At 51.7% G+C, this 19363-nt stretch overlaps 1 protein-coding gene across 2 annotated transcripts in view; it reads right to left on the bottom strand.

Moving 5' to 3' along the window:
- Slc24a4 (solute carrier family 24 member 4) overlaps window positions 1-18494 on the bottom strand; it is a 105423-nt gene extending 86929 nt beyond the window's left edge. For both annotated transcript variants that reach the window (XM_048362049.1, XM_048362048.1), the window contains exons 1-2: window positions 18365-18494; window positions 16437-16547 (exon numbers count right to left, since the gene is read on the bottom strand). In XM_048362049.1, coding sequence (XP_048218006.1) covers window positions 16437-16547; window positions 18365-18494 — 241 coding nt within the window. The remainder of the gene's footprint in view (window positions 1-16436; window positions 16548-18364) is intronic.
- Between the last annotated feature and the right edge of the window lie 869 nt (window positions 18495-19363).

Here is a 19363-nt window from a genome sequence, read left to right as displayed (position 1 = left end):
GAAGCTACAATAGAGATGGTCCATGATGAAACATACTGAAATCTGGTGCACACAGGGCCTCCTATAAACAAAAGCCTCAAAATCAGGCATGGAGTGGAGGCATGGCTCAAGTGGTAGAGCACCAGGTGAGTGAAAAAGCCGAGTGAGAGTAAGGCTGAAGTCTAAGCTGTAGTACTGGCATAAGATAAAAAGTTGTGTCTTTTTTGTTGTTGTTGTTGAGCACTGGTGGCTCGTGGTCTGTAATTCTAGCTACTCCGGAGGCTGAGATCTAAAGATCGTAGTTCAAAGTCAGCCTGGGCAGACAAATCTGAGAGATTCTTATATCTCCATTTAACCAGCAAAAGGCCAGCCATGGAGGCGTGGCTCAAGTGGCAGAGCACCAGCCTTGAGCGAAAAAAACCCAGGGAAAGCACAAGACCCTGCATTCAGTACTGGCACATGCACACATGCACATACACTTGTGCATGCGCGTGCACACACACGCACGCATGCACAGACATGCTCCGAATCTGCAATCAGCTCTGTACACTAGTACACTAGTACCTGATTTGGCACTAAGCTGCATCTTGCTGCCCTATGGCTTCTAGAGACCTGCCCCCACGGGTACTGCTCTCCCCGGTAGAGAGGACAACGGGCGCTCGTCCATAGGAGGTGGGCTTCCCATTCTCAGCTCCCTGGACCCTGGCATGCGCAGCAGGAACCCCAGGGCCAAGAGCAGATCCGGGTGAGGGAAGCTCAGAACAGCGGCGACGCATGGGACAGCCTGGGACTCTGACTGTGCACCGTGGTGGCGTGTGAAGCTCAGCAGACCTCTCCGCCCTGGCTGCTCCCTGGCATCCTGCAGGGGACGGAAATCGTCTCTGTCGACCTGACTGAGTAGCTTAAGGCTGCAACCTGGGCACGGGTGCTTCGGTAAAGCCGCGGACTGATTCAAATGCACAGCCAGGGTTGGGGACCTCAGTGTCTCCCTCTCCACTGTGAATGAGGAGAGTCGGGGAGGCGGTGGGAGAGCTCAAGATCTCTCAAGGGAGGACATGGGGCCCTGAGTTCAAGCCCCAGTAACAACACACACACACACACACACACACACACACATTACACACACACTACACACACACATTAAAATAGTAATTTTTATGTTATTGATGGTACCACAATAAAAGAATAACCCTAAAGGTTTTTGAGCATAGAAATTCACAAAACCCCGACTGAATACACTATTGTCGCCCCATCTGCCACCAAGAGAGGCCATGTCTATGGTGGTTCTCAGAGCCACTTGATCATGGGAGCTGTTTTGAGAGAGGGTAGGGAAAAAGGAAAATCGTATTCTGGACCAGTGCTCCCCACAGAAGCCTGGCAACCTGGGGCTAAACTTTGAAGGCACAAGCCTTGATCGCCTCACTTTTTGCTCTGGACGGGTCGCAGCACTCAGGAGTCAGAACCCAGGGCTCTTGTCATTCTGCCACGACTCTTGCTAGTCAAGTCCTGGGAGCCCATTTTATTAATGGGGAAACCGAGGGCTCAAGGAGTCCCAGTGCTCAAGGCCACAGAGCTTCCTGGCAGAACTGGGACATCAAGGCAGGCCAGGCAGGCTGTACGCTGCCATGGTTGATCTTGAGGTGGGCGACCTTGTCGGTGCTTAGGTGCTGATCAGAAGTGCAGACCCTCAGGCCCCACCCAGATGCCTTACACCTGCACTGTAACAAGGCCCCACGTGACCATGTGCACGTGAATGACAAGGCGCGGCATACACCCACCACATGCCTGGCTTCCTCTGTGGTCCCTCGGCTCCCTTCTGGCGTGATCGGATCCCAAGTCTTCTCAGGGAGCTGAAGCAGCAGCATCGTCACAGCAGATGTGGTCTGCAGCTGAGCGGCCCTGTGGCTCCCACCTTCCCTTTCTTCCTCCTAACGCATGTGGGTCACCCGAAGCCCGCGAGTCATTTAGCTATTTGTCACATTACACCGTACTGGGACTTTTGCCATGTAAGGAAAACATAAGCAAGGTTTAAATGATCAAAGGGAGTTCAAAGCCATTCTTTCAAGGGCCTGCCCCTCTGAGGCCCTCAGAGGAATTACCCAGATATTAAGGAGTGAAAAGATGCAGCCGATGATACAGCCGGTCCCTTCTGCTGCCTGCCCAGTGGCCTCTCTAATAAGTCCTCCAGCATGCTGCCCTGTCTAATTGGAATGTGCCAGGTGATAGGATTTCCTGCTGTTCCTGGGAGCTGAGCTGAGGAGCTGGGGCTGTGTTGCAGAAGCACTTCAGCAGGAGAAAGTGGCCTCTTGGTTCTGCCTCTCGCAGGCCTGGGGAGTCCCTGGGTGCAGACCCATGCACCTGAGGGACTCTCTCCAGAACCGTGGCAGGTCCCCTTCCTGCAGCTCCTCTTTGGAGGACTCAGCTAATAAGCCAGGGCTCTTAGCCACTCTAAGCTTGCTTATAAATCATTCTACTTACTTCACTAATCGCCTTTACCAATGTACCCGTGGCTCTCCAGGGGAACATCTACACCTTTCTGGAAGTGAGTTTCTCTAGGCTAAAGGCCTTGAAGGGTCATTCGTGCCCACCCCATTTTCTGGCTCTTCTCTACATACTGCAAATCAGCATAGCACCCATTACCCAACAGTCTAGTTCAGCATGCTATTCCTGCCACTTCTGGGGTGGTCAGCCCCTTTCACGAGGAAATAATAACAAGGCATTTCAGTATCACACCAAACCACACCTCCCACGTGCACCTGCAAACAGGGTAAGACCCAAGGCCACCCCGAGGCCAGGCTGAAGCACTTTATCTGGTGCCTGAGTGGCAGGAAATGGGGTGGGGTCCTCTTCTAGAAAAGCACTTGGCTTCCCTGTCCCCACCCATTCATCAGAGAAGGGAGAGGGGGGAGGAAACATGAGGCTAGGACTCGGAGTGGGCAGACCCCACAGCAAGGTCTTCCCTTCCCTATGTAATGTACCATGCTCCACATTTCCTAGGTCCTTCCTCCTCACTCATTTAAATGCCTCCAGGATTGCTCATAGAAAACACCACTGCACTACAGCCCCTACTAAATCCCGCTGGGATTAACCAGCCTGGTAGGAAGAGTGTTATAGACTGGATTCTGCACGTTCAAGATGACAAGGATTAGAGCAGCCCCTGATGGGTGTATGTGTGTGTGTGTGTGTGTGTGTGTGTGTGTCCATCCATACTGGGCTTGAACTCAGGACCTGGGCACTATCCCTTAGTTTTTTCACTGAAAGCTGGTACTCTACCACTTGAGCCACAGCTCCACTTCCAGTGGATTGCTGACTGGAGATAAGAGTTTCAGGGACTTCCCTGCTCGAGCAGGCTTCAAGTCACGATCCTCAGGTCTCAGCCTCCTGGGCGGCTCGGGTTACAAGTGTGAGCCAGTAGTGCCCAGCTCTGTTGTGCTTGTAGAGGCTGAGCCTCGCCACTCCCTCTGCCATGGCTGCATCCTCCCAACTCAGCAGACATCCAGAGATGAGAACCAACTTTCCCGCTCTTGAAGCCTCACAGAGACACAGCCCCTGGAGCAGGACATGGTCAGCACCAGCTTCTAGGGGCCACCATGCAAACCAGGGGTGCCAACCCAAGGCTAGATTTTCCTCTTAGCATCCCAGTTCTGCACCACTGTATTCACCACCAGGTTTGTCCGGCAGACATACACTTGCGTCAGAGCGAAGCTCGGCCCCGTGCACTTTGTGAAGCCTCCCAGCTGCGGAAGTCATCTGCAGGGTCATTCCGGGCCACAGGGAACCATCACGAGCACCCCTTGTCCTTCTGCCTGTGGGCTGAGGATGGGGATTCCATCCCTGCGGCCCCCTAGAATCCTGGCCTGGTCGGCACAGAGTGTTGAATGCATACTTTGGGATGTGGAAAACAGAATAAAACCAGCCACTGTGCTTGGGAGAAAGCTCTTCTTGACCTTGGGTCCCATGGAGGAATCCAAGTGGAGGGAAAGAAGGGATATTTTCCATGCTCCTTCTCAGGAAAAGGAAGTATTATGGGTCATGATGTCATGTGTGCTCAGAACTGACAACTCCTACCTTCCACCTTCAGTTCTACCCCTCGGTCTCTTCTCTGACACTCTGTATTGGCCTACCCCCCGCCCGCCCCCCAGTTCCCTGAAATCCTGCATGGCAGCTCCTAATGGACATTCCTTTGCTTTCTTTTGCCCTAAAACATTTATTAAATGTAATGTTAAGAACACTCACCTATCTCAACTTGAGGTGTCCTCCGCATGGCTCTTTCTAAAACACACAGCTGCTCAGACCCCATCAACCACCCTCACCGCCTTTGGGTAAAGCACAAAGGCCCCAAGCTGCCTGAGGCCCTGGTTCCCCATTTACGTTGTGCATGGACACCAACTAGATCTGCCTACACTCTGTATGCCCCAAGCCTCCCCAGCACCCCCTTTCCCTTCACAGGGAGACACCTCATTTTCTTCCCCCAAAGAATATACGCTCTGCAGCCAGGCTGCCCAAATTCAAATCCCTGCTTTCCCCATGCTGAGCTAGCAGACCTTGGAAAGTTTATTTAGTTTCTCTGTGTCTTTCTGGAAGCTTTCATCAAAATGGAGACAAAGACGCCATCTCCACAGTCCTGGGAGAACAGTGGGTCAGTGAGACCATGTGTACGAAACACAACCGTGCCAGGGGTGTGCCAGTTCCTTCAAAAACCGCTCCCTCCCCATCTTCAATGCCTCCCTCTATGAGCTTGACACTGAACACGGAACCCCCTCCTCCGTACATTCCAGAAGGGTGACAGGATTGTGCACTCCTCCTCATATTATAGTTTTTGCCAGGTGCAGTGGCTCATACCCATAATCCTACCTACACAGGAAGCTGAGATCTGAGGACTGTGGTTTGAAGCCAACCCAGGCAGGAGAGTCCATGAGACTTTTATCTCTAGTTAACCACCAAAAAGCTAGAAGTGGAGCTGTGGCTCAAGAGTGCTAGCCTTGAGCCAAAAAACTCAGAGAAAGCATCCAAATCCTAGGACTAACAAACAAAAAATAAAACACCTGTAGTTTTATCCATTCCTAGCCTCTCAACTAGGATGAGAACTCATTCCCCTGAGGCAGGACCCGCACCTAAGTCACTTCTCATGTCCCTGTAGCCGCTCAATCAGCATGCACATCCAACAGCCACGCAGTAAACCCACAGGTAGCTTCCTACCTGGGTCTAAGTAATTGCTCCCAGGAGTCCTAATTAGGGTAATTTTATATTCCATAGAAGCATGCATCTTAGCTGCAGAGTCAGATCATTTGGATAGTGAGGGCTACTCGGGGCTCTTGTTGAACTTGGCTTGTATAATGGAGTCAAAGCCGATATCTGCTTTATGACACAAGATGAAGTCTGGTGGAGTCATGAGAGCTAGTTTACGAAAGGATGATCTGAAGGATCTCTTTCATCCTTCCAGCTAGAATCTGCATCCCTGGGCTCCGGGGTCTCACACAAGGTGAGCACCACGCTCCCCCTCAGGTATATTCCTAAAAGTTCAAAGTTGTGAGGTAAGCCAAGCTCAGAGAGACAAATGGCAGAGAGACATAGGCAGAAACTAGATCTGAAATACACTGGGACTTGATAAATTATACAGAACTCTAGACATTCATACACAGTGAGAGCAAAGGAGAACAGAATTCTTAGGAGAGGAACACAAAGGCTCAATGACTCTGTGCCTCAGGACTTATAGGATAACATTTATCAAAATGAACTCTGGGAAATGGAAATGAGTTTTTTTTTCTTGGTTGTGGTATCCATTTTCTTTTCATTTTGTCTTGTGTGTTCGTTTATCTGTCTTTGGATGTAAGGGGGGCACAGAAATGGAGGGATAAAGGGTGAACAAATGCAGCAGTGGTACTCACTAGACACTGTGGGAAATGAACTATACAACTTGCGGGTGGGGCTGGGAGGGAACACTAGAAGAGAGAGAGAAAGGGAAGGGGTGACATTGTCCCGAAAGAAATGTACTCATTACCTGACTTATGAAACTGTAACTCCTCTACACATCACCTTTATAATAACAATAAAAAATTAAAAGCCAATGAGCTCCAAAAAACAAAATAAAAGGCTCAAGTAACCTATTTTCTCTGTCACAAGACAGGACAACCTTGAAAGGTCATGTGTCAAATCCAGGAGAATCATTGCAAACCACAGCAATCATGTTTATACGACGCGGAGCACATCTTCTGCATTGCCGTTTTGTCCATTTCTCGGCTAGAAAACCAAGGCTCACACAGACCCTGGTGTCTGGATCCCAGATTTCATCCACCAGGTCTCACAGATTTACACTGCCACCCCTGCATGGTCACCGCTGGTGAACCCAGACAGTTACTGATGCTCAAAGCAATAGCAGCAATTAGCAAACAGAAGCTTGAGGGTTCTTTCTTCATGTCTCTCAAAAGAAAGCAGGATTGCCCTTATGTAATCCGTGCTCCATCCCTCATCAGAGGACAGTTTCCAAAATGTTTATCCTGTAGAATTACAGCTTGACGAGGTTATCTTTCAGGGGTGATTTCGGCAGCGTTTGCTCTGTGAGCAAATTACACACACACGCACACACACATACACACACACACACACACACACACACACACACACACTTTGCCCTCAGGACTCTGTGAAGAAGGCTCCCATCCAACCCAATCTGGCCTATACCTGGACGCTCTGACATGGCCCCACAGCTTGGGATAGGTGAGTGGAAAATGAAAGCAAAAACAAAGCTCACCCCTTCCTTCCCTAAGGATAGAAGGTAACTAGTTCCCGGAGACAGAACAAGTAATCGCAGAGGCAGGATTAGAAACTGGAGTCCAGGCTAACCCACAGCTCCTCCTGGCTGGGTGTCCCTAATCCAGCCCAGGCCTCCTCGGGCTAGGCAGAACAACGGAAAGACGGAAGCTCCATTTGTGATGATGTATGAGGGTGAGGGTGTCTCTATACTAGAAGCTGAATTTAGGTCTGACCCCAGCCTTGGCCTTAGAGCTACTGCAAAGAGATCCAACCCTGTGCTTAGGGAGTTCAGAGGTAAGAGCCATCAGCAGAGCAAGCCCACTCTGTGAACCAGGTGGACAGCTGCCTCCCTGAGGCTTAGTGTGGCCCCACAGAGCCAGTTTGCAACTTGACCCTGAGCCAGTGGCTTGTACCTGCCTTTCCCAGACACCCCGCCCTTCCCCTCCCCGCCCCTTCTGCTTTAAAAAAAAATAAAAATCAAATCAATGTAATTCTGATTCAGCTCCAGCCCTAGCTGTGCACTGGCTCCTTGATAAATCCCTGAAGTCTAATTACTCACTGTTGTGCCAGGACGCTGAGTGTGTTTGTTTTCTTTCCCCTTCGGACAGCCAATGAGCAAGGCCCGGCCGTTGCTAGCAAGCATTCCTCCAGGTACCAGGTATGGCCGTGATGCTGTTGCGATTTCAAATGCACACTGCCCTCTGCAGAGCTGGCCTTCCCTGCTACCAATACCCTTCAACACCAGGCTCAGAGATCATCACCAAAAAGAGGGCGTCCTCCCCCTGACCCCCGACCCCTCCCAAACACCTTCCACCATGGTATTGGCCATAGGCAACTTCGTTATTTGAGCCCTGTCTGCCTCTCCTCTGTACCCCCAATTTCGTTTCATGAACCCTGGCAACAAGGACTGGGGTCCCTTGTAGCTCAGAGCCAAGTACAGTCCAGGACATGCAGATACTTAGGAACGGCATGTGGCAGTTAATTTCTTGGTCAATTACTATGAGCACCAGGCTGGAGCTATACTCTGCATTGAAATAGCAAATGGAGACCCAGGACCAGATGTCGATTGGTCACGGTTCCCATCTGCAAAGGGGAAGGCCCACTGGGCAGAGCTCTCCAGCCCTCAGCCACACAGGGACCTCCTGTTCCTTTCCCAAGGGGGTGGGGGGTGGGGCATCCACTGCTTCCTTGGGAGAAACACACATGATGCCAGCACCGTATTTTTCTTCCTTTTGAAGGCAGTGCTGTGCTCCCATGGCCTCTTCAATCATGGACAATGTTAAATCCAAAACTCCTTTCTCAAGCATCTGACTGAGCTGAATGGCTGCATTTCCCCAGCCAAGGCAGCACATGGCAACACTTAATGATTTCCATTTTTAACTTGGGGAGGAACGCTCCTCTGGAGTTCAAGAGGAAGCCGAGTGGGTGCACGCTGGATCGCAGGAGGCCCGTGTGTCACAGGAGCAGAGACTCTGCAAGTCAGGGGGTAGCAGTGGCCCAGCAAGGAGAGATTGCTAGCAGATGGCAGGGAGCAAGGGAGGGAGAGGTGGAGAGAGGGAGGGAGGAGAGAGAGAGAGGAGGGGAGAGAGACAGAGAGAAGGAGATGAGGAGGGGAGGAGGAAGAAGAGGAGGAAGAGGAAGAAGAAGGAGAAGAAGAAATGAAAAAGAAGAAAGAGAGCATTTCCAATTGCAAACAAATCAGTCTGAGAAGCCTAACAAGAAGTGAGCTCGTACCAATGTCTGATGTTTGCTGGAATCAGCTGAAAAGTGTGCTAAAGTTCTTGCCTCTAATCTGTCTTTTTCTACTCCACTTATTAATAATTATGGATGAGGATATAGGCTCACAATTCAAACCACCCGGATTTTTACAATCTGGTTCTACTGGGGTTTTCAGAGCAATGAAGGCATAGTGGATACGGGTCTCTCAACAACCCTCACACCCAGCCACTGAGCTGGGCAGCAGTGGCTCAGGCCTGTAATCCTAACTACTCGGGAGGCTCAGATCTAGAGGATCACAGTTGAAAGACGGGCTGGGCAGAAAAATCGGTGATACTCCATCTCCAATTAACCACCACAAAGCTGGGCAGAATGCGTGGCTCAAGTGATACAGTGCCAGCCAGCCCTGAGTTCAAACCCCCATAGAGGCAAAAAAGAAAAAGACAACAAAACACTCAGGGTGCACAACACAGTGAGTATTCATGTCAACTGTGGAACTGGGTTAATATCAATGTGTCAATATTCTCCATCAGTTGTACCACCCTCCAGCAAGGCAATAATAATAGGAGCAATAGGTAGGGAGTAGGGGAAACTATTTTCTGCTTAATTTTTCTGTAAAAATGAAACTATTCTAGAAAAGAAAGTCCTTTACACACACACACACACACACACACACACACACACACACACACACACCCCTCTTCACCCTGACTCTGACACCTTGGACTAGTTATTTAATCTCTCTGAGTCTCCTTTTCCTTGTCTCCAGAATGAGGAAGAGTAACAGCACCTCCCTCGAGGTTGGCAATGAGAATCCAGTGAGTGGATTCACAGAGAGGCTTGGGAACTGTGCCCGGCACACAGGGCACTTCAGTTTGCTATGGTGATGATGGTGGCAGGCACCTCTGTGCGCCAGGTATGGCTTAAGTACTTCTATCCACCGTGAGGCTAAAGTCTGGGGAGGCAGGGAGGAAAGCACTGACCCTTCCTTTCACACAGGACAAACCCTGAAGCTCAGAGGGATTATGTAACATGTTCAAGGTTGCATGGCATGAGAGGTGAGCTGTGCTTCATAGCTCTATGTCTGACTTCACCATGGCCATTGAGACTGTCTCCAAGACAGACAGACAAAAGGCCTTTTCTAGCTGCTGGAGATCCTCCTGCCCACTCAGAAGAGCCTTATTTTGTTATGAGATAGAGGAGAAGATAAGGAGGGGAAAGCCCCAAATGCCAGCCAGTAGACTCTTAACACCACTGAGACTAGAATCCAGACCTGAGGCTCTGCTGACCCGGCTTGGTCCCATCCCCCCACCCCCACCCAAGAGCAGCACATTGATTGATACCCCGCTGATGTCTTCCTCAAGCCTCCTCTGTAATCATGGGCCTCGGGTTCGCCTGCTCTGCCAACCACCTGCCCCAGGGAGCGCCCTGGAGACGGCCCGGCCCAGTGAGCCCCTCCCCAGGCTGGAATTTCTGGTCCCGCTCTAGGGGAGGGGTTACTCAGATCCCCCCTGCTCACAATATGAAGTTCAGTTCTTGCTTTTCCAATGCAGGATTTGGCTTTATGTAACAACTTTCCAACTTGGGGATGTGTGACTTGCCTCTCAAGGCCGCTGAATGCAACTCTTAACAAATGTTTGTTCAGAATCCAGATGCTCCGTCTTGCCACCCATGCTCCGGCACCTCTCCACCTACTTGTCCCGATGTACTTTTTTGCACCTCTAGGTCCCTCCTCCTCCTCCTGACTTCTCCTGCTCCTCTGCTCCCTGCACAGGACGCCTACAGAGACCGGCTGCTGGGTGGGTGCGGGGAACCTGCACAATGACATCTCCTAGCCCAGCCTCAGCGCCGGCTCTAGTCCTCTGGGTCCTGACCCCGCCCACTCCTGCCCTCCTCTTCCTAACTGCTGTTACCTCCACTGGCTACAGAGTAAATGCAAAGGTGGAACAGAACCAAAGGGGACCACCGGGCATCCTCCACCTAAATCCTACATCTGTCTCCTCTATGGTATGAGCCGTCTGCATTGTGAGACTGTCTCGGGCACCCCACCATGGGCCTGCTCCTCCCAGCTTTCCTCTGTGCATAGCAGCCACTGAGTATTCTGAAGACAGAACTGGATAGAAGAGATCAAACATGATTTAAAACAAAACAAAACAACCAAGCCTCAAAGAAGAACTGAGCGCCTCCTGCAATAGGGACAAAGCACACTCTTCTCCTCTTGGTCTTCTTTGTAAAACCCAAGGAGGACATAGTGGAGGATGAATCACTTACTCACGCTTAGATGTGGGTGGTGTGTGGGGGAGACAGTGTAAGAGCAGGGAGAGCCATGCTCACCCCAGGTGAACAGCCCCAATTGTGCGGGAACACCTGTCCAGATCGAATGAAATTTTACAACCTGGCTCTACAGGAGATTTTTCAGGGGAGTAAACTATACTGCAGTGACCTGGTAACGGTGGATACGGAGCTCTCAAACCCCCAGGATCTAAAACCTAAATAAAGTCAGCGCTGGCCTTTGATTATTAAGAATGCATGTATGTGTCTGTGTTGGCTGAATCAGCTGTATCAAGTGTATGTCCCTGAGCTCAGATGGAGGGAGGGGGTCTGCTCTCCTTCAGCTTTGCAGCAACCAAGTAGAAGCAGCAAGTTTTACAAAGTATGGTGCCTTTCAGCACTCCAAATCCTTCCAAGGCAAAAGGAGATCAAATCAAAAAGTGTTTGTTTCTGGAAAGGATCAAGAAGAAATATTGGGCAAGTTCAAAACAAATTCAACTGGCAAGATTGTATTTCAGTATTTCCTGTCCTCAGGTTCTATACCATCACTGGGGTAAGCAGATAAGAGAAAAATGGCAAGAGAAGCTAGGGCTGGGTGCATAGTGTGCCAAATACTGTTTTCAGAGCGGATGTTTGTTACTTCAAGTTGGTGAGGGGGGTAGAAATAATCACCAGGTGTTCCATAGTACAGATGGGAGAACTGAAACACATTGTGATTTTTGGTAAAGCAACACTTTTAAGCCAGGCACCGGTGGCTCATGCCTTTACAGCCGTCCCTTGCTATATCAACCAATAAAAAGCGGAGCATGGTACCATTCCTCTCTCATCCCACCTATGTGGGAAAGGTGAATAAGAGAATCATGGTCCAGGTTGGTCTTCACATACAAGCAATGTCCTATTTGAAAAGTAGCTAAAGCAAAAAGGGGTGGGGGCATGGGCCCTGAATTCAAATCCTAGCACTATAATCCTAGCTACTCAGGAGACTGAGATATGAGGATTGCAGTTCAAAGCCAGCCCAGGCAGAGAAGTCCCTGTGAGACTCTTATCTCCAATTAACCACACTCAAAAACTGGAAGTGGAGCTGTGGCTCCAGGTGGTAGAGCGCTAGCCTTGAGCACAAGAGCTCAGGGACAGCTTCCAAGCCAACTTCAAGCCCCATGATCAAAAACAACAACAACAAAAGGAACACTTTTATATTCTAGTTAGAGGAAACAAACAATGGAAGGATGGTGAGTTTTAATGTCTGAAAGGGTGATTTGGGCTGAAAGACCAATGATTCCCTTGGAGTTGGCCAGCGAATGTACCCTCCCTGGTTCTGATTTCAAGGTCAGGGCTGGGCTCCACCTCTGAATTCCTCACATCCCCCCAGAACCTCTCATCTGCAGGCTGCCCCCCTTTGCTGTCTTCCAGCATGCCAGGTGCACCACCCAGAGATGCCTGCAAGCGCCTTGGTCCCTCACTGAAGGTCTGTTCCCCCTCAATTCTGAGGGTGAAGTCTTAACTCCCAATGTAGTATTTGGAGGTGGGGCCTTGGGTAAGAGGGAGGGAAGAATGTTAGGTTCAGTAAGATCACGAAGGTGGGGTTCCCATGGTAGATTAGTACCCTCGTAAAAAGAAGATGAAGCTGGGCATCAGTGGCTCACACCCGAAATCCTATCTAGCTGCCAAGGATGCTGAGATCTGAGGATCACCATTCAAAGCCAGACTGGGTAGGAAAGTCAATGAGGCTCTTACCTTCCATTAGCTGCCAGAAAACTGTGAGTAGTGGCTCAAAGTGGTAGAGCGCTAGCCTTGAGCAAAAAAGCTCAGAGACAGCACCCAGGCTCTGGATTCAAGCCCTACAATTGACCAAAAAGAAGAAGAGGGGAGGCCAGAGAACATACACGTTCTTCTCACTCCTGAGAGCACACAGCAGAAAGCCAGGAAAAGAGCCCTCACGAGACATCTGGCCCAGCAGCACCTCCATCTTGGACTCCCCAGCCTCAGAACCATGTTTAAGCCACTGGGCCACTGGAGTTTTGTTATAGGAGCCAGAGAAAATTCCTGAGGGCCTCAAGGTCCTCGACACTCATCCCCATCCCATAGTGTCACAGAGACTCCCTCACTTGTTGCTTGTTTTGCTCAGACCTTGAAAAGGAAAACCTAAAGCCTAAAGGCTCAAGTCACGCCTTCAAATCTCTAGGGGAAACATTAGAATTTTCCATAGATGGCCTTGGTTAAAGTTTTTTAGCTTCCCTATGTCAAAGGAAGAATGGAAGGAAAGAGGGAAGGGAGAGGAGGGGAGGGAAAAGAAGGGAGAGAGAAACAGGGAGGGGAAGAGAGGAGAGGGAGGGAGTTGAAGGAAGGGAGAGAGCAAAGGTGAAAGTGAGAAAGCAAGAAAAGCTGGCTAGCCAGCCTGGCACACCTACAATCCCAGCACTTGGGAGGAAGTGAACCAAGAAGACTACATGTTTGAGACCAGCCTGGACCACAGAGCAAAACCTTGTCTCAAAAAAGAAAAATTAAATAAACACAAATGATTGTTTTCAGGAAAAGCATTACATTAAATCAAGTTTTAGCCTTTTTTTTTGGATCTGGGGAGTCAAACTCAGAGCCTCGTATGTACATGCCAACAAGTATTCTACCACTGAGCTCTGCCAACATCCCAACCGTTCCTGCACACCTGCCCAGTGTGCAGCGGGGTTCTAGCGTGGGCTTCTTGGCCTTTGCACACATGGAGAGCGGCCGGAGGCCTGGCTAGAGTGAAGATTCTGATCCTGTAGGGGATTCTGATCCTGGGTATGAGACCACAGGTCCAGGAGACTCCCAACTAATGCCCCAGTTGGAGACCAGGATTCTGTCTAGCCTTGTGAGGCCCAACGCTGGCTTCCTATGGAAAGAGCTACAGAGCTTCTAAACCATATGGACTCCACGCCGACATTGTCCAAAAAGAAATGCACTCTTCACCTGACTTATGTAACCGCAACCCCTTTGTATACCCCCTATATAATAGCAATAAAAAAACTGAATTAAAAAAAACTGCATGGATTCCAGGACCTACCTTGCAACAGTTAGGACACAGATTGGGGGGTTGGGGCCTGGATATTTTACAATAGGCCTAGGAAGTGCTAGAGTGATATCTATGTGTGGCCAGGACTAAGTGCCCCTCTTCTAAGCATAGAGCAGGAAGCCCTTAAGGGCAGGAGTGAGCAAGTTGTTTTAGATAGGGGGGGGGGCTACAGATGGAAGGGCCATGGGCTAGGGGCTGGGTGGATGGCACACCCAAATGATAGGATCAAAGCATCACCTGTGAGATCTGGGGAAAGGATCCAGACAGAGCAAAGAAACTGTTTTCCTGCTGGGCTCTTCTAGAGCGACCAGAGTAGGGTACCATTTGCTTTTTGAGGAAATAAAGTTACCCCTTTCGCCGTCTCCAGAAGGCTCCCAGAAAGGAGGCCAGCCCCACTAGGAGGCTTCCGGGAAAGCGTGTACTAACGCTTGCTGCACTGCACATGGGTGTCTGGATGGTTGGACATTCTCAAAGTCTCATCTCCCATTTCCCTCAAAGATCTCTCCCAGGAAAGGAGCTCCCAGCTAGGAGTAGAAACCTTGAGAGAATGTGAGACACACCGCAGCTTAGAGGAAGCTGGTGAGCTGGAGGCTACCTCTGGATGTCACTCTCTGTTATGTCTGACCCCGACCCAATTTTATCACAGCAGCAGCCCAAGAGAGAGGAGCTTCTAGTGAGAAGTTATAAAGAAACAAGAACCTTCTCCTTGGCTGCCCAACTTCACCGACTCCCACTGGGAATGGTAGAGTTTCAGTCGCTTTCTCCAGAGGCCCAAGTCTGAGCCAGCTCAGAGCTCAGCCCTCCCCTGGCGAAAGGAATTGGCTTGAGGTTGTCATATGCCCAACGCTGGCTCAACCCAACAGAACCTCCTTTAGGGCTTTTACAGAAGTGGGTTGGCCTTGGCACATCTCCCAACATTTTGACCAGGAGAATGTAAGGTTGGACCTTTGGTAACTAGTTCCCAGGGCTGTTTGAAAAAATGAAAGGAAATGGTGGAAGAACATAGGAAATCTCTCCATCTAGAGCGGAGTCCCGGATGATTGGCAGAGTCCCGGATGATCAGCCATCTAAGTCCACACATAATAACTCAGTACACTGAAGATAGAGATCCCAATGGTGTCTGGGAAGCCACGGCCTTCGACATTAGGTCCTCTCCCAGCCAATATGCTCAGAATACATGCGACAGAATCCACAGCCAACCGAAGATGAGGACATAAGTGAACCAGAATCCAGCCCAAAGTCCCCTTGCCCCATTCTGTCTCAGAGCATTCCACGTGGGTTCCCCACATGGATGGTACTACCTATTTTAGTGTCTCAGGTCTCTGGAGCAGCAGGGTGGACCAACACAACTGATTCCAGGCTTTACATATGTTTGCCATTGCAAATACCCCTTAGCTTGAGACAGGGTAGCCCGCACATCCGCCTCTGTGAAGAGCCAAGAGAAGGGTACCGCTATTACTGCATGGGTGTCGTCCCCCATGGGTTAGCAGGATGAATGGGAGCACCCCAGAATAGACAGACTCAGGGGGAATCCCAGCCTCGCTGTGCCAGTATTTGTCTCCCTCCATGTCCCCAGCCTTTTTCTCAGAGACCTCAGGGGGAATACGAAAATCAGCCCAGCACCTTGGTGGGAAGTCTCAGACTTCCTGAACATGTGGAAGGGTCTGGGTTCCAAACTCAACTTCAACATGTTGCTTTGTGACTTTAAGCAGTTTGTGTCTCCTCCCTAGATCTTTTCTATTCAGTAAAGCACAACTCTCCCTCACCTAAGAGAACACAAAATGACATAAAACAGAACACAAAATGACAACACCCAACTTCCCTCCCCCTTAGTCCTGGGGTGCCCTTTCCTCTCACATACACAGCAACCTCAGAATAGACAAATGTTATTTTACCCATCTCACAGCTAAGACAACAGAGATGCCAAAAAGATGGCATAATTTGCCCAGCAAATTGGTGGGAAAAGCTGGCCACAATGGTCTCCCAGTTCCCTCAAGCCTTTGGACTACATTCCCACTGGATTGTCCCCACAAGGACCCCCAAGAGTTGCTGCCCAACGAATGCCCAGAAGATTCGAGAATCTTCTTCACTTTTTCAAGCAATACTGGCTGGTCTGTGGCAGGAAAACAGGCCAGCTGTCACTTCTGGGGTCCTGCCCCCTCTGCCCCTCTAGAGAATCTGAAGACCATCAGAGCTTCCTCCTAGGGCACACAAAACCCACCTCCATCCCAGAGGAAGACCCCATAGGACCTCAGGATGTCTTTCCTTTGCAGCAGCCCAATGTTCCTCAACCCTAGTGGGTCATCCCACAACGATACTGCAAGTGCTGCCCCTAGTGGTCCACCAGAGGTACAAGCAAGAAAAGTAGAAGACAGGCAACCAACATCAAGCCAGGTGTGTTCTTAACCCATCATGACCACAGGAAATCCAATTTGAAACTCCTGAAGGTGACCTTCACAGTTGCAAGATAAAGAAAGCACCTAGGTTGCCTAGTAGTATGAGGTGCATGTGGCAGGCTACCTTTGCCTACACCATATGGCTCACTCTAGTTTAGAAGAGCGATTTTCTCTGCGCTGGAGCTGTCCACAGAAGCCCCATCTCTAGGTCTAGGCCAGCTGGCAAAAGGCCTCGGAGTGTGTGTGTGAAGGGGAGGGGGAGCTCTCCTTACCAGGATCTGTGCAGTTCTTGGCCACCTGAGTCCCATTCATTGGTGCCATCAACTTTCTATTTCGCCATGTGTCTGGTAAAACACGTTTGCTAGCAGAAGCAGTTTTATGGCCTGGATAGAAAAAAAAAATCAGTCACAGATACCACCAGGTCAATGTAATGCGTGCATTTTCAAAGGGACTTTACTTACACGTGTGTGTCTAGCTTCCTCAGCAGCAGCTGAGCCATCTGTGGGAGGGATAGGATGACTGGAAGTTTGATGTCCCCTGCTTGCATACAAGGGCCTGTGCAGGGCACATTGTTTCTACTCACACCTGTGTTCTGATCTTGGGCAAGGCTGAGGCCGTCCAAGCCCTCACAGGTGCAAGGAAAGGAGTGATTAGGTGGCCATTAAATACTCTTTCAGTAAATGTATTCACATGGCCTCTGCCCTGGAGGAACCACAAATGGAGCCCACAGAAGTTAGCAAGCAGGTGAAGGCCATGACTGTCCAAGGGCCCAGGGCTCCTCACACGTCACTATGCACACACGCCACCTGATGATCTTGTTTTTAAAAAAGTGCAGACTCTGATCCTGTCCGGGTAGGACTGGGGGTCCGCACTAACAAACTCCCAGGTGATGACTATACTGAGGGACCAGGGATCAAACTGAACACGAGAAAAGGGGGCGGATGCCCATGGCCAATGGCAGTTAAACTCCTGAAGGTAATTCCTAATCCAGCAAGTAAAACTGACTCTCCCTTTCAGATCTGTAAAGGACTTATTTACCGCTCATCATAACGCATGCACAAAAGTGCCCTGTTTGGAGCGCCAGCATGTGTGTGTGTGTGTGTGTGTGTGTGTGTGTGTGTGTGTGTGTAATAATACCTCTTGCTGACACGGAGAGCCTCTAGGCATTTTGTTATTTCTGACGTGTAGCTGGTGCGAATGCACACACACGAACATACCTTATCAGAAAGTGTCAGGTACCTAGATGTTCCAAATAAACTTTCTGGGTTTCTTCTGAAACAAATCAAAATTTTAAAACCCTGGATCCCCAAGTCACAAAGTTTGGGGCTTTGAAAAGCCGCGTTCCTTTGAAAGTTTAATCAAGTTCCACTTGATTTTTACATAAACCTCTCTCAATGAGATGCTAATGGCCTTCTGGACTGCCCTAGATAGTGTCATCTGCCTGGTACCATGTCTTTGGTTTGTTTGTAGGTTCACAGCCCTGGCTTGAGGGTATCACGGTAGCCAAGGTCCCCTGATTAACGTTACACTGGGACTCAAATTCCACTCCCTCCCCCTCCCCCCAAATAGTCTTTTTGCAAGATTTTTCTTTCTCCTGACACTTCCTGAAATATGCATACCCTAGGGGGACCCCCAAGCCCCTGTCATTCCTTGGAGGAGGGTGTGGATGGTGGCTCCACATACCAGCCCTCTTCTACCCCCCCCCTCGCCCCCCGGGCTTAAGGAGTGGAGAGAGAAGAGATGCTGAGATGAAACATGGTAGCAATCTCCCGCGGGAACCCACTGCCTAAATCCGTTTACGGTTTGGTGGAAGACACGCCAGGAAACGCCAGACCCTCTGAACCAGAGCCGGAGGCAGTTTCCAGCCGGAGTCCGGGGATTCGAGGGACGCAGCGAACCAGCCTTGTCCCTCTGACCGCCCCCCCCCCCCCCCCCCCGCCGATCTGGCACACCCGGGGGACAGAGGCGGTGCAGGCTCCCGTCTTAGTAACGCACACTCGCACAGTAGCTGCGTCCTGAGTCCCCCGGGCGCGGGGCGCGGAGCAGCCCTCCCCGGATGTGCGCTGCCTGCCCGGCAGGGAGGGAACCGGAGAAACCCCTGGGATCCGCCTGGCGAGGAGAGCGGGAGCTGTCCCGAAGCTTCCCAGCCCAAGCCCCCCCGCAACTCCCCAGGAGGACGAGGACCCACCCGGGCGCCTACCCAAGCTGCCGAAGAGGCCGGACGCACAGCACACCAGGGCCAGCACCGCGCACACGAAGCCAACTTGCTGCGGCAGCATCTGTCGCCTCCTGCGAACTTTGCGCGGCCGGAGGGTCCCCCGGAGCGCCATCTCGGGGCGCCGGGGTACCGTCCCTGGGAGAAGATGGAGCGCTTCACTGGCCCCCCCCACCCCGAGTGCTGTCAGTCTGTGGCCCAACGTCGCTGGAGCTGAAGCGGACGATGCGCGGCTCAGAAGCGGAGAGCTGGCGGCCAAAGCTTCATGGCCCGCGAGCGGGGTGGGCCGGGGGTGGGGGTGGGGGGAGACCCCCCCGAGGGGAGGGCGGGGGAGGGGGCGCACGGCGCGCTCCGAGCTCAGAGTCCCGCGCGCCGGGGCGTGCGCGCCGCGCGCACCATGACTCCCGGGCGAGGAGGCGACGCCGGCACGGTGGTGGCGCTGGCGGCCCGGGCTGGGCGCACGACCCGCGCGTCTGGAGCCGGCCGCCGCTACCCGATCGCTCCGGCCTCGGCGATCCGGGCTGGCTGAGCCCCCTCCCCGGGGGTGGGGGGCGCGGGGGAGCCCTCAGTGCGCCCCCGCGCCTGACCGCGCCATCCTTCCTCTTCCAAGTTGAGCGGCGGCCGGCGAGGCGCCTGTGCTCCGCGCGCGCCGAGCCGGCGGGGAAGGCAAAGGGCCGGACACGCGCCACGCGCGACCCTCTCGCCCCCGGGCCGCGGTGGCCGCTCTCTCTCCCGGAGGAGAGATCTCGCCGGCAACTTTCTCTCCGGCTCCGGTGCCGCCGGCGCCTGCGTCTGCGAGGCCGTGGCGCCTGCCACTAGCTGCTCTCGCCTCCCTCTCTTCCCCTCCCCTCCCCTCCCCTCCCGCCCGCCTCCCACCCTCCCCCGGCAGCACGTGTACTCCTCCCGGAGGGCGCACTCGCCGGGGTGCTCCTCCCCGCCCCCACCCCGGGAGGACAACTACTGACCGGTGTAATCCCCTTCCTC

This window comes from Perognathus longimembris, chromosome 14 (assembly GCF_023159225.1).
Source record: "Perognathus longimembris pacificus isolate PPM17 chromosome 14, ASM2315922v1, whole genome shotgun sequence".
In the NCBI taxonomy this organism is placed as follows: domain Eukaryota; kingdom Metazoa; phylum Chordata; class Mammalia; order Rodentia; family Heteromyidae; genus Perognathus; species Perognathus longimembris.
The sequence above is the reverse complement of the archived record's forward strand: the minus strand, read 5'-3'. Positions and strand labels throughout refer to the sequence as shown.